Here is a 13931-nt window from a genome sequence, read left to right as displayed (position 1 = left end):
TGCTGTAGCTGGGTGCTATTCCCCGAGTATAATCTGGTGTTTTAGTTCATTTTAGTCCTTGGTGTCTAAGTACTTTTTCATTCTTTTCTTTCTGGTAATTACCTTCTTATCCTTGACCTAATTCACGTGTTAATTCTCTATAATTTTTTGAATTATTCTTTTGGCCACATCCCCCCCAAAATTAATTGCCCCCTTTCTTTTTGTTGTCATAGCACTTATAGGTGGCTCTTACAACAACTATGAAACATAGACATGTCATTGTTATTAAGAATGGGGACCATGTGTTATCCATCTTTGCATCTCCTCGAACAAGCATTTAGTGACCATTTGTCGAATTGAAATGTTTAGAACGCCATGCTTCTCATGATTAAGAAAACAGCTTGCCTCATTAAATTCCTTGATCATGGTCGCCTTCATTCACTATGATTCTCACACACCCTATTCCCACCTGTTACACTGTGGTTGTTGGCTTCTATTAAAAATAATTCGGGAGCCATCAAGAAGGATCATTTGGTGCGGACCGAATGCAAGGAAACTGGCTTTGACTCGTGACTGACACTGAGTTTTGAGAATTTCGTTTCCTTCTCCCCTTTCCGCAGGACCCTAATCGGAGTGTTCATACCAGCAGCAGCAGCAGCAGCAGCAGCTGTAGCAGCAGCAGCAGCAGCAGCAGTAGCAGTAGCAGCAGCAGCAGTAGCAGCAGCAGCAGCAGCAGCAGCAGTAGCAGCAGCAGCAGCAGCAGCAGCAGTACCAGTTTTTCAAAGCCTCACAAATTAATGAAGGAGCACAAGGAAAAACCTTCTAAAGACTCCAGAGAACATAAAAGTGCCTTCAAAGAACCTTCCAGGGATCACAACAAATCTTCCAAAGAATCCTCTAAGAAACCCAAAGAAAATAAACCACTGAAAGAAGAAAAAATTGTTCCTAAGATGGCCTTCAAGGAACCGAAACCCATGTCAAAAGAGCCAAAACCAGACAGTAACTTACTCACTATCACCAGTGGACAGCAAGATAAGAAGGCTCCTAGTAAAAGGCCCCCCATTTCAGATTCTGAAGAACTCTCAGCCAAAAAAAGGAAAAAGAGTAGCTCAGAGGCTTTATTTAAAAGTTTTTCTAGTGCGCCACCACTGATACTCACTTGTTCTGCTGACAAAAAGCCCGTAAAAGATAAATCTCATGTCAAGATGGGAAAGGTCAAAATTGAAAGTGAGACATCAGAGAAGAAGAAATCAACTTTACCGCCATTTGATGATATTGTGGATCCCAATGATTCTGACGTGGAGGAGAATATGTCCTCTAAATCTGATGTGAGTAGTCTTGTTGGCTTCCCTTCGTTCCCTTCTCAGTTTCCTGATTTTATTTCAGACGGCTTTAAGATAAAGAATGTGGGAAGAAAATGACAGTTGAACCACAAAATGGTAGCATGGAAGCGCCCATAAATGAATTTCCTTAACTAATGGAAGGAAGGAAATGAAATCATTAAGAAGTCTGCAGATTTTTAGGCTGCGATTTAAGTTGTTAAAGGAAAGATACATTCCAAAGTATAATAACGAGTCATTTGAATAGCATCAGAAAAATTTAGATGCTCATTAGAGGTTAGTTACTATGCTTTTCAATGATTGCTGATTTAGGAAAGTGAGAAGAATGCAATAAAACTTGAATCAAGGGAAAATAAATTTAACAGGGAAATATAAAATATTAGGGTGCAGCTATAATGTTGATATTTTTGATCAGTGGAATGAAGTAATTTGTTTACATAGATGGAAAGCAGGTGATAGTATTTTTTAAACAATTTTATTGAGGCAAAATTCAGGTAACAATACACTATATTTAAAATGAAAATTTGATGCATTTTAACATATATGTGTGCCTGTAAAACCAAGTGATGGTATTTTGAAAATGAAGTATTTAAATTGTTTTTTCATTGTATAGCTACTGATTTGAAAGGGACCGGGTATGTGACCTTGGTTACAAGTTTTTGCTGGTAGGTTGGATTATCTTTTGTGGGTGCCTAAAAGACCGTCTGACTATCTATTATCCCCCCAGAATGTTATCTGATATTGAGATTTAAACTTATAATTACACATTTCTCAGAGCTGGAAGAGATTTTCAGGTTATCTATTCTAACCTACCAATGTAAGAAATCTTACATTTCTTGTGACAGTTCTCTTAGTAACTCAAAAGGTATTTGATTCTATTTCTGAAGAATAAACATCATTTACTATGAAGTTATCTCCTCCTCACTTTTCCTTTTTCTCTAACTTTGGCCTTCTACTGTTACTTATCAGTCACGATCAGTCCTAATAATCTCCTGACTTTGGCTTGTCAATATTTCTAGACAATGGCCAAGGAAGACGTCTGGCTATAAATTGCAGGCAAATTTAGAATACTTCTCTTTCTGTCCCATCGGGTTGCCCCACAGATGTTCCTAGTTCAAATGCTGGCAAGGGACAGGGGCCTTAGTAGCAGATTTTCTCTTCTGCGTTTGCACTGTCCTGGGTAGAAAGTCAGCCAGGGTTAGGAAATGGCATCAATATCAATCTTCAGAGATCCAGAAACCACCTTTCCCTTCCCCCCCTACATTCTGTAGCTGATCTTGAAATTTTAATATAACATCCAGTTGGGAGCAGAGTAGCGTGTAAAATACTGGAGATTGGGTAATTTGTTCCAGTGTTTGGAAAAGGCTTTATAGTAATAATTTGTGAAATGGAGATGAGAGCTAATGGGTTTGTTCCAATATCTCAAGCGTTTATTTTTCCTCCTTTGCTTTTCACCTCTCCTCTTAATTCAAAACTTGCTCTTAATGCAGATGTTACTTGGAACTTTTTTTGTATGTTTGACTTTTATTTCAAATCACCCGGAAATGTTCATTGATGCTGTTGGGGTGTGATTAGTCATCAAGTTTGTCAAGTTTAGCAACTTCCTCTTTCCATATTCTGACATGTTGTGATTCTTCTAGAATAGAGGTTTTCAAATGTGGGTTGTGATTCACTGGTGAGCCATGAAATCAATTGAGCATGTCATCACCAGTATTTAAAAAAAAAAGAGAGAGAATACATTGTAATTACTATGGATGTGAGTAAGGGTTTGTGAAATTTTTATTTCAGAGGGGGTGTGTGTATATTTCTTGTAGTAGGTCATGGTCAAAATTTTGAAAGGCATCTTTCTTGAATGCTTGCTGATTTGTGAGAAGACCAAATGGCATTCGTAAAGCACTGTTGAATGCTCTTTCTACACGAAACCATCATAGATGATCTTTCTCATTAGATAATTCTGTATATTCTTGTTTTTGTTTGCCTCTTGCTCTCTCCCTTTTATATATGATTTATAAGGGATGGCTTTTCATAAACTTTATGTTCAACTTGGTGTATTTATATACGAAGTGTGTATATATATATATATATATATATATATATACACATGCATGGTATATATTTATCCAAAGCAAGACCTTGAGAAATCTTCTGGAATGAAGAGTTAGAATTGTAATTCCTTACAGTAGGTAGTACATTTTCAAAACGGTTCATGACGTTTTAGAACCGCATATCCAGTGATCCTAACAGGAGTGTTTTAATGTGCTCTGCATATCATTACAGCCTCTAAAGACTTTGGATATTATTTAGGTATTAAACCCAACCTCTGTGCTTTCCTTATCAGTTATCTGGTAGTAGTAATGCTTTCATTGTTGCAGTTGTTGGTTTAATTCTCTAAATGTATGTGGTGGAACAGAAGAGAATTGGCAAAAGCATCTCCAAGTAAGCCAGGGCCCAAAAGACCTTTTTGTGAGCAAAAAAGGATAAGAGACGGCTGAAATTCCCTTCATCCAATAGTAAAGATAGCCTTTGTTTGGACTTTCTACTACCTGGTGTCCCTCCTGTGGGCAAGACAGAAGGAACAGGAGGCAATTGTAATGGAGAGCATTAAACAGCCCACAGCCTCCTTTGGCCAGTTAACATTTGGAGGCTCGGGGCTGGCCCAACTTCAGGGGGTGCCCCATTGTCCTGGTGTTGAGTGTGGCTGTATCTGAGTAAGTGTGATCAGATGATCTGATCTCTCTAAAGTCCTTTCCAGCTTCCTTATTTGAATATGAGCCAGATTTATGTTCATTTGTGGGGGATGGGGTGGCGGGTAAATGTAGACATAGCAGGCAGAGATCGTGGACTTTGGAAACAGAAGAAAGACACAAAAAGAAATGATAAGAGTGTGAAGAATTAGGAAGGGCTGGGGAAAAAAGATTATTTATCTGGCATGTCTGTAAAGAAAACATCTTGCCTTAGGTGTGGGTTAGTGACAATTAAAAAGAACTTTTTAAAGAAGCTGTTCCATAATTAAGTTAGATTCAGATTTTATATAAAAGTAAAAATAGTGCTAATAAATGGGTTAGGAAACTTAGATTGTTGATTCATATGGTTCTTTTTGGTTAAAATTTTTATATACTTTGTATATGAGGAGAGAAAAAGAAATAGCACCTCTGTGTTTGTGTGCCTGCATGTTTTTTCAGGGATCACTTATTTGTTGATAAATATTTGGGTAGGTAGGTAGTCAAATAAGCAAGGAATTAGGATTCTGCACTCTGGTGTCAGACAGGCTGTGTTTTGAATCTCAGCTCCACCAGTGGAACAATGATGGGCAACCGATTTAACCTTCCGGATTTCTTAGTTTCTTCTTTTGTGAAATGGAGATCATAAGGTATTTACTTTGTAAGATTATTGTGAAAATAGTGGATCTGGGGAAAGCACTTAGCACACATCAAAAAATATTAGTTAGCCATTGTTATGTACGGTTTGGCTTCTGGCAACCTTTACAACCTATAGCTTTGAAAGAGATTTTTTGATGTTCAAAAATACTGCAGAATTCTAGTGTCCTTTCTCAAGTGTATGGGTTATATGTTTTAAAGGGGAAAAAGTACTTGGAATATATGTTATGTTACTCTGAATTTTGTCTTAAGGAGGTATATGGCCTCCATATTGATATGCATGTATTACATGGTAACTACAAAAATACAAGACAAAGAATTTAAGTTTTGAATCAAAAGTTAAGCCAAAGTTGCCTAGGATATTTTAGCTTTTTAATTAAATGAGATAAAGACACTTACATACCTAGCACTGCAGTGAATAGGCACTTACTGTTTTTTTTTTTTTTTTCTATTGCTGATTCCATTAAAAGAAGACGTCCTAAGAAATGATTTATCTTTAGGTTAATATTAGTATGATGGAAAGAATAATGTTTAAATACATTTTGCAATTCCTGAAATGTTTCTCATTTCAGAAAGAAATCTAATATTGTCACATGAAACTCCATCAGTAATTTTCTGCTACAGAGAAATTGGGAGGTCTTTGGGGGGTGCAGGTGGGCCAGGGTTTTATAGTGGGTGAGCCTTTAGCAAAAACAGAAAACATGATAAGGGCATGTTTTTCCTATGTACGTAAGTGTTAGCATTAAGAATATTTTACATTCAAGAATTTGTGTAATTCCCGTTAGAGTAAAGCCGTTCTTGGTTTAAGAATTCCTCTTTTTGTGGCCATGATGATCACTTATGGAAAGGGACTGCTCTTACTAGTGACTGACGCTAACTAGCAGCAGCTAGAAAGGATCAGGATCTGAGTGCATTAGTGTCAACTAAAAGTTTATAATTGTGGTCTGTATTAACTTGTTTACACTTTAATTTGCAGTAAAAAAGAACCCAAGTATCTTTCACTCCTCCTGAAATTCTCTAGGTTTTGTTTTCCATGTCACTCTGCTTCTAAAGAGAAGACTATTGAGTTGATCTTGTTTTGTGATCTGAGGAAGTTTGGTATTCATAGCAGAGAAGGAGGGAAAAAAACACTAGAAGAAAATCGACATAACCACTTATGATCAGATTCGGTTCTGATAGTAATTTCCTTATTGCCTTCAGTTTTTTGCCTTACTTTGTAGAGATTGAATTGTAATTTAGAAATCAGAAGTTAGGAAGTTTGAGTCATCTTTCCTTGAAAATGGGCAGATTACATTTGGTAAAATGTTACATACTTCAACTGCAGTGTGAGTAACGAGGTTTTAATCATGTCCTTTGATAGTTTTGGCTTACCAAAGTGTTTTCTTGGATAAAACCTTGAGGCAGAAAGACGAAACCTCATCAGATGCTAGCATTTTTCCCAAGAGTGGGTGGTGGTTCAGATACAGGATAAAGACTTCAAACCACCTTAGCAGAAGTTTCTTTCGAAAAGAAAAAAAGGAAGGAGAGGGAAAAAGAAACTTCCCTTCTTTTGTTGTGCCTCATTTCCTCCCGCCTCACCCTGTTCCTTACCCTGCTTAAACTGTCTGGAGCTGGCAGTAAACGTCCTCCTGCTGTTGAAGCACTGGCCTTAGGTTTTTATGTGATGGAAGGTTGTCGCAGTCAGAGAAGAAGGTCTTTATTGTGTTTTCAAAGTGGCTTTTTAATGACTTGTAATTCCAGCACATGCAAGAGCTGTAAAGTCTGTGAGTATGGCGAGTGAGCAGCTGGAGAGGCCATTCATTAGAGAGCTGCCCTGACTCTCCAGGGGGGGCTCTCATTCTGGACTCCTGTTCTCTGCATTTTATAACTGGAGGTAAAAATACCTGAAGGGTTACAATTCTTCTTCTGGTAGATTCAGCTCAGTGTGGCACCTTAATGAAAACAATTGGAAGAAAGTTAACTTTGTTGGGTGCATGGAGATATTTCTCCTGACCTTGTTTTCTAATGCTTTTTTGTTTGTTTTCTGTGTTAGATGTGATCAGATAGAGGAGGGTACAGGCCAACCAGTCAACTGTTCATTTATTCAGCCACATTCCTGACTTATTTCAAAAAAGGATTTGAAGTAATTAAAACAGAGGTGTTTTTGTTTTTACCGTTCTAAACCCAAATGGTTTTTAAATTTTTAAATTTAATAATTCCTTAGAAGCCCTTTGGTAGCTGAGAGTTGTGAACAGACAGGAATCCCTATCATTACAGAGTTGGTTGTCATCAACAGTTGCCAAAACTCAGCATCCTCACTTACTTGTATTGAATCGTATCTCTCTCCCAATAAATTCCATGAGCCTTCTTCAAGGGTGCTGCATCGCCCATTCAGTGCACCTTCGTTCCTTACTCTAGGGTCCATGATCTTTATGTAATTGTCCCATCTGTCATCTTTAGACACAAAGTCAAAGATGTGATGCAATGTGCTCTTTGCAGGACTAGCTTTACCATACTGTAGGGATGCCTTATAGCTGTAGCTAAACTGTCCTTGAGTGCTTTCTATATGCTAGTCTCCCTTCTAACTGCTTGACTTGTTTTAATCATTTAACTCTCAAAACAACTCTATGAAACAGATACTATTATTATCCCCATTTTATAGCTGGGGAAACTGAGGCTCAAAGGTTAAGAAACTTGCCCAAGTTCGTTTAAAAGTGGTGGAGCCAGAATTTGATCCCACTTGGTAGGGAATGCACTCAAGAGGAGTTTTGGGGCGAAGCAGATCTTATTTTCCCATGAATTCATATTATAATTGCAGAGATGTGCTTCATGAAATTGGCATCATATTCTTGTTCCATTCGTGAAGCGTATTTCTTTGACCTACCCATTGGTTTGGGCTTTACCAACAGCCTTCAGGAGGTGACAGATTGTCCTCATAGGTGGATTTGGCAGACACAGCCAGAACTGAGGGAAGAGCTGTAAAATATCCAGGAACCTCTCACTTCATATACATACTAGCCTAAAATAAAACAGACTCTCGTGGTTCTGGATTTTACATTATTATATCATTAACACTATTTCCTTTCTCCTAGAATTTTTCCCGTTTGTTTTTGCATGGGAATTTATGTTTAACAGAGCTGAGCTGCAATATCGAGCTTTCCCAGAAGGTGCCACCAAATAACAAATGGTGTCCTCCAGTTTGAAGATTCCTTCTTTTTGAATCTTCTGGTTATGTTTTGTCATGTCACTTTATAATGTCTCTAAGTTATTCAGAATGTAGACTGTGCTTTCTTTGAATTAGGAGACAAGATAATGCAAAGGCATTGGTAGAGGGTGGTTTTCCTTTGGTGTCTATGTAATTATTTAACCAAGCTTGAGAAATTGTTCTCAGTGGGTAACAATTTATGACTGTAAACTTTCAAGGCAGTGTCAAGGTCCACAAAGAAAAATCACCCCTATGAGCCTTCTTTAGGTCACTAAAGGTGACTGCACATGAGATGTTCCCAGATAAAGTCAAAGATCCTTCTATTAGGCAGGAGAAAATGGAAAAGCATTTACTAAAGTGTTTGAAGACAACAGACTTTGCCTTTGAATTCTGAAGACATGGAGGATGGGAATGTTGGGGGAGCTGGGGTAGGGAGAAATATTCAGAGTCAGAGACACAGAGAAAAGGAAATTTCCTTGCCTTCCTCAGTCATGGGAAGAAAATATGTGTCTGCGGTCCTCACGTGTTCCTTTAAATAAATAAATAACATAAGTACTAGAGTGCCCTAGTTTGGGACCTCAGTGTTTAGGATCATAGTACTGTTTTTTAAAAATTAAATTGTTGACGTTTGCTTTATTTTGTGGCCCTTCTACTTTTTTTAAAAAAAATATGATAAACCATCACAGCACTTTGAGTCATTACAAACATTTTCTTGTGAAGATGTTTAATTATTTATAATATTCTTTGATTACTTTGTGATGTTTAATAACATTTGAAGATATTTATGTGGTAGGTACTCCTATATTTAAACACCATATTAGGACACCATATTAGGTGGTACAGAGGGTACAAAATTAGAATTTAGGCTGTGCTTTGGGGGAAGGAGGGGTGAGAAGGATGGGAGAAGGCATTCTTGGTTGGAGGAAGTAACTTGGAAAAAAAGAACTGATGGCAAATGTAGACAAGTCTGTGTTGTCCTTACTGAAGATAAAGAGAGATCTTATAAATGAAGCCCTGCAGGTAATTTATCAAACTGGTTTGTCAGGAATGAAGGAAGCCTGACTGAACTCTGTGTTAGGCATGTGCTGGGCACTTTCACTCTCTTTCCTCTTGTTTAATCCATACAACGTATGAGATGGCTTTGATTCTCATCTTACAGATGTGGAAGTGGCAGAGCCAGAATTTGGATCCAGGTATGACTAATGCCAAAGCTCATGCTCTTTTGTACCATACCACCGATTAAACCTTGTAGAGAGAGAAATCATATCAAATTAAAACCACTGTGGTACTGATTAGAACTTCTGGAGAAAAAAAATCTAGTTAACTGCGTTAGTTTTCCCACTATCTGGCTTCCTCTGATCCTATGGTAGTGGTACCACAGTCCAGTGAAAGGGGAAGAATAAGATGTAGCCACAATACATGGGTACTTGGCTATGAATAATGGGTGCAAGGAGAACCGGGTGTGATTTCCAAAATGCTGATCCACTCATGCTTCATATCATTTTCTCAGAAGGAGAATTCTAGAAAGTATTGAAAAGCTTTGGTACCTTAGAGTCTATCCAAGGGCACTTGTTCACCAACATACCCTTTTCTTAGGTTGTTTCATGTACCTCTTACCAGGGGCAAGGGCATGGCCAATGTGATGCAAGGGCTGCCTTCTGCTCTACTGCATTGTCTAAAGTTTGCATTCTTGAGAAATCTGAAGCAGGAAGGTAGGGCTGTCTTGTCTTGGAACATAGCCACACCTGACTAATAAATTGTCTTATCTTTGTGGGCCCAGGAGGGGTGGTCCAAGAGCATACACTTGGAATGGAAAGACTAGACAGGTTCAGCTACTGGTGGTGAACTGTAAAATGTGGATTTTAATGATAATACTTGCCTCATAAGATAACAGATGCAAACTGCCATTCAGGTATTAGTTCAAACAAAAATATTAATTATGTCATGGACACGGGCATACGTTTTTGTTTGGTAGTTTATGAACTGTATTCTGTGAAGACGTGATGTTGGTAGGTGTTCTTGTGCAGATCGAGAGGCAAAGCTGCAGCATAGGAGTTTAACGATGTCTAATCCATGGCCACAGTATGTTTTTTTATTCCTGCACATGTTTCTAAAATGTCATTTTCCATTTGGCCTAACCTTAGATCATATTGGGAATCAAAGCAGAGTTTTGCTGAAAGTCCACCCTAGTTTAAAATGTTTGGCATCTGACAAATTCTACTCAAGGTGATCTGACACATTTTCAGTATTATAAAGTGCTCACTGTATCTTTAAGTTCTCTCCTCTTCCTTGTTATTTTCCAGGATTTGCTTTTTGGTTTTTTTTTTTATTGAGCTAATGATAGGTTACAATCTTGTGTGATTTCAGTTGTACATTAATGTTTGTCATTCGTGTTGTAGGTGCACCACTTCACCCTTTGTGCCCACCCCCCACCCCACCTTTCCCCGGTATCCACTAATCTGTTCTCTTTGTCCACATTTTTAAATTCCTCATATGAGTGGAGTCATACAGAGATTATCCTTCTCTAACTGGCTTATTTCACTTAACATAATTCCCTCAAGGTCCATCCATGTTATTGCAAATGGAATGATTTTGTTCTCTTTTGCAGCTGAGTAGTATTCCAGTGTATATATATACCACAACTTCTTTATCCATTCGTCTGTTGATGGGCACTTAGGTTGCTTCCATGTCTTGGCTATTGTAAATAATGCTGCAATGAACATTGGGGTGCATAGGACTTTTGGAATTGCTGATTTCAAGCTCTTTGGATAGATACCCAGTAGTGGAATGGCTGGATCGTATGGTAGTTCTATTTTTAATTTTTTGAGGAATCTCCATACTGTTTTCCGTAGCGGCTGCACCAGTTTGCATTCCCACCAGCAGTGTATGAGGGTTCCATTCTCTCCACAACCTCTCCAACATTTGTTACTATTAGATTTAGATATTTTTGTCATTCTAATGGGTGTAAGGTGATATCTTAGTGTAGTTTTGATTTGCATTTCCCTGATGATCAGCGATGATGAGCATCTTTTCATGTGCCTATTGGCCATCCGTATATCTTCTTTGGAGAAATGTCTGTTCATGTCTCCAGCCCACTTTTTGATTGGGTTGTTTGATTTTTTTGTTGTTGAGTTGTGAGAGTTCTTTATATATTATGGATATTAAGCCTTTGTCAGATATATGACTTGCAAATATTTTTTCCCAGTTAGTGGGTTGTTTTTTTGTTTCAATCCTGTTTTCATTTGCCTTAAAGAAGCTCTTTAGTCTGATGAAGTCCTATTTGTTTATTCTTTCTATTGTTTCCCTTCTCTGAGAAGACATGGTGTCCAAAAAGATCCTTTTAATACTGATGTTGAAGAGTGTACTGCCTACGTTTTCTTCTAGAAGCCTTATGGTTTCAGGTCTCACCTTTAGGTCTTTGATCCATTTTCAGTTTATTTTGGTGAATGCTGAAAAAGAATGGTCAATTTTCATTCTTTTACATATGGCTTTCCAGTTTTCCCAGCACCATTTGTTGAAAAGACTTTCTTTTCTCCATTGTATGCTCTCAGCTTCTTTGTCGAAGATAAGCTGTCCATAGATGTGTGGTTTTATTTCTGGGCTTTCAGTTCTGTTCCATTGATCCGTGCACCTGTTTTTGTACCAGTACCATGCTGTTTTGATTACTGTAGCTTTGTAGTAAGTTTTGAAGTCAGGGATTGTGATGCCTCCCGTTTTGTTCTTTTTTCTCAGGATTGCTTTAGCAATTCGGGGTCTTTTGTTGCCCCATATAAATTTTAGGATTCTTTGTTCTAATTCTGTAAAGAATGTCATTGGGATTCTGATTGGGATAGCATTGAATCTGTAGATTGCTTTAGGTAGAACGGACATTTTAACTACGTTTATTCTTCCAATCCGTGTACATGGAATGTCTTTCCATCTCCTTATGTCGTCATCCAATTCTCTCAGAAAGGCCTTGTAATTTTCATTATATAGGTCGTTCACTTCCTTAGTTAAATTTACCACGAGGCATTTTATTCTTTTTGTTGCGATTGTGAATGGTATTCTGTTCTTGAGTTCTTTTTCTGTTAGTTCATTATTAGAATATAGAAAATGCTACTGATTTATGCAAATTGATTTTATACCCTGCAACTTTGCTGTAGTTGTTGATTGCTTCTAAGAGTTTTCCAATGGATTCTTTGGGGTTTTCTATATATATGATCATGCTGTCTGCAAACAGTGAGAGTTTCACTTCTTCCCTCCCTATTTGGATTCCTTTTATTCCTTTTTCTTGCCTGATTGCTCTGGCCAGGACCTCCAGTACTATGTTAAATAAGAGTGGTGATAGAGGCCATCCTTGTTTCGTTCCTGTTTTCAGGGGAATGGTGCTCCGTTTTTGCTCATTGAGTATGATATTGGCTGTGGGTTTGTCATATATGGCCTTTATTATGTTGAGGTAGTTCCCTTCTATGCCCATTTTGTTCAGAGTTTTTATCATAAATGGCTGTTGGATCTTGTCAAATGCCTTCTCTGCATCTATTGAGATGATCATGTGGTTTTTATTCCTCAGTTTGTTGATGTAGTGTATCACGTTGATTGATTTGCAGATGTTGAACCATCCCTGTGTCCCTGGTATGGATCCCACTTGATCATGATGTATGATCCTTTTGATGAATTGCTGAATTCTGGTTGCCAAAATTTTGTTTAGAATTTTTGCATCTATGTTCATCAGTGATATTGGCCTGTAGTTCTCTTTTTTCGTGGTATCCTTGTCAGGCTTTGGTATCAGCGTGATGTTGGCCTCATAGAATGTGTTAGGAAGTGTTCCATCCTCCCTAATTTTTTGGAATAGCTTAAAAAGGATAGGTGTTAAATCCTCTCTGAAAGTTTGGTAGAATTCCCCAGGGAAGCCATCTGGTCCTGGGGTTTTATTCTTTGGGATGTTTTTGATTGCTGTTTCAATCTCTTTCCTTGTGATTGGTCTGTTCAAATTGTCTGCTTCTTCTTGAGGAATATTAGCCCTGAGCTAATATCTGCCACCAATCTTCCTCTTTTTGCTGAGGAAGATTGACCCTGAGCTAACATCTGTGCCTATCTTCCTCTACTTTATATGTGGAACATCTGCCACAGCATGGCTTGCCAAGTGGTGTGTATGTCTGTACCTGGGATCCAAACCGGCGAACCCCTGGCTGCTGAAGTGGTACGTGCAAACCTCACAGCTATGCCACCAGGCCCCCCCCCCCCACCTGCCCAGGATTGTTTTAATTAAAGGTGAACATCAAACTTGTTGCTGTCTTGTGATGGGTTATTTTAAAGTGTAAGGTTATCTGATCATCTTAGGTCAGAGTCACACTTACTCTTGCTTACCAAGGCTGCCTTCACAGTCCAGCAACTTTCAGAGACTTGCAACAAGCCCGCTCCCCACTTTTAAAGATAACCCATGCATAGTCCTCCTTGTTTGTTTAATAAAACCTAGGAGTCTCACAGTTTACTCCCAAAAAACTAAGGTTTGAAGGAAGGAGGTGGTGTGTCTCGTGCTGCCCATCTCGTCATCCTCATCATATTAATAGCTCTGTTGTCTCTCTTCTCTCTTTAGAAAACCTTTCAGGGCTTAGTATATACTCTTTGTAAGACTTAAGACCATGTTAGAAACCATGAACAACTGTCTTTAATACAGCATTTACTTCACATTTTAGAAAAGAATAGAATTTTTAAAGTAGGAAGAGACTTCAGAAACTTCCTTTAACAACTTGCATTTTTCAGAGGACAACTTGAGGCCAAGTTTCATAAGATCATAGAGCTCTCATTGCCCCTAAAAAGGCTCTAGGGTGCAGGTGCCTAATTGGTATGTCATTATCATTTCCAGAACAGTTTACAATCCTTCACACTTCCCAAACTCTCCTCCACTTGAACATTTTAAAGTAGTTCCCAATGAGTTGTTTATGCCCATTAGGTATAAGGCTGGTGTCACCACTTGGCCCTGCATCTTGGTTTATGCCCCTTTGTTGAATGAATGAATCTTAAATTCCCTATCTTCAGTAGAATCCCACCTGAAAAGCCTCATGTCATGTC

General features: G+C 38.3%; 1 protein-coding gene across 2 annotated transcripts in view; it reads left to right on the top strand.

Annotated features, from left to right (window-relative positions):
- MLLT3 (MLLT3 super elongation complex subunit) overlaps positions 1-13931 on the top strand; it is a 255693-nt gene that overhangs the window by 185213 nt on the left and 56549 nt on the right. For both annotated transcript variants that reach the window (XM_001917557.6, XM_023627424.2), the window contains exon 5: positions 600-1307. In XM_001917557.6, coding sequence (XP_001917592.2) covers positions 600-1307 — 708 coding nt within the window. The remainder of the gene's footprint in view (positions 1-599; positions 1308-13931) is intronic.

Source organism: Equus caballus, chromosome 23 (genome assembly GCF_041296265.1).
Source record: "Equus caballus isolate H_3958 breed thoroughbred chromosome 23, TB-T2T, whole genome shotgun sequence".
Taxonomy (NCBI): Eukaryota; Metazoa; Chordata; class Mammalia; order Perissodactyla; family Equidae; genus Equus; species Equus caballus.
Note: the sequence above shows the minus strand (reverse complement) of the source record. Positions and strands in the feature narration are given on the sequence as shown.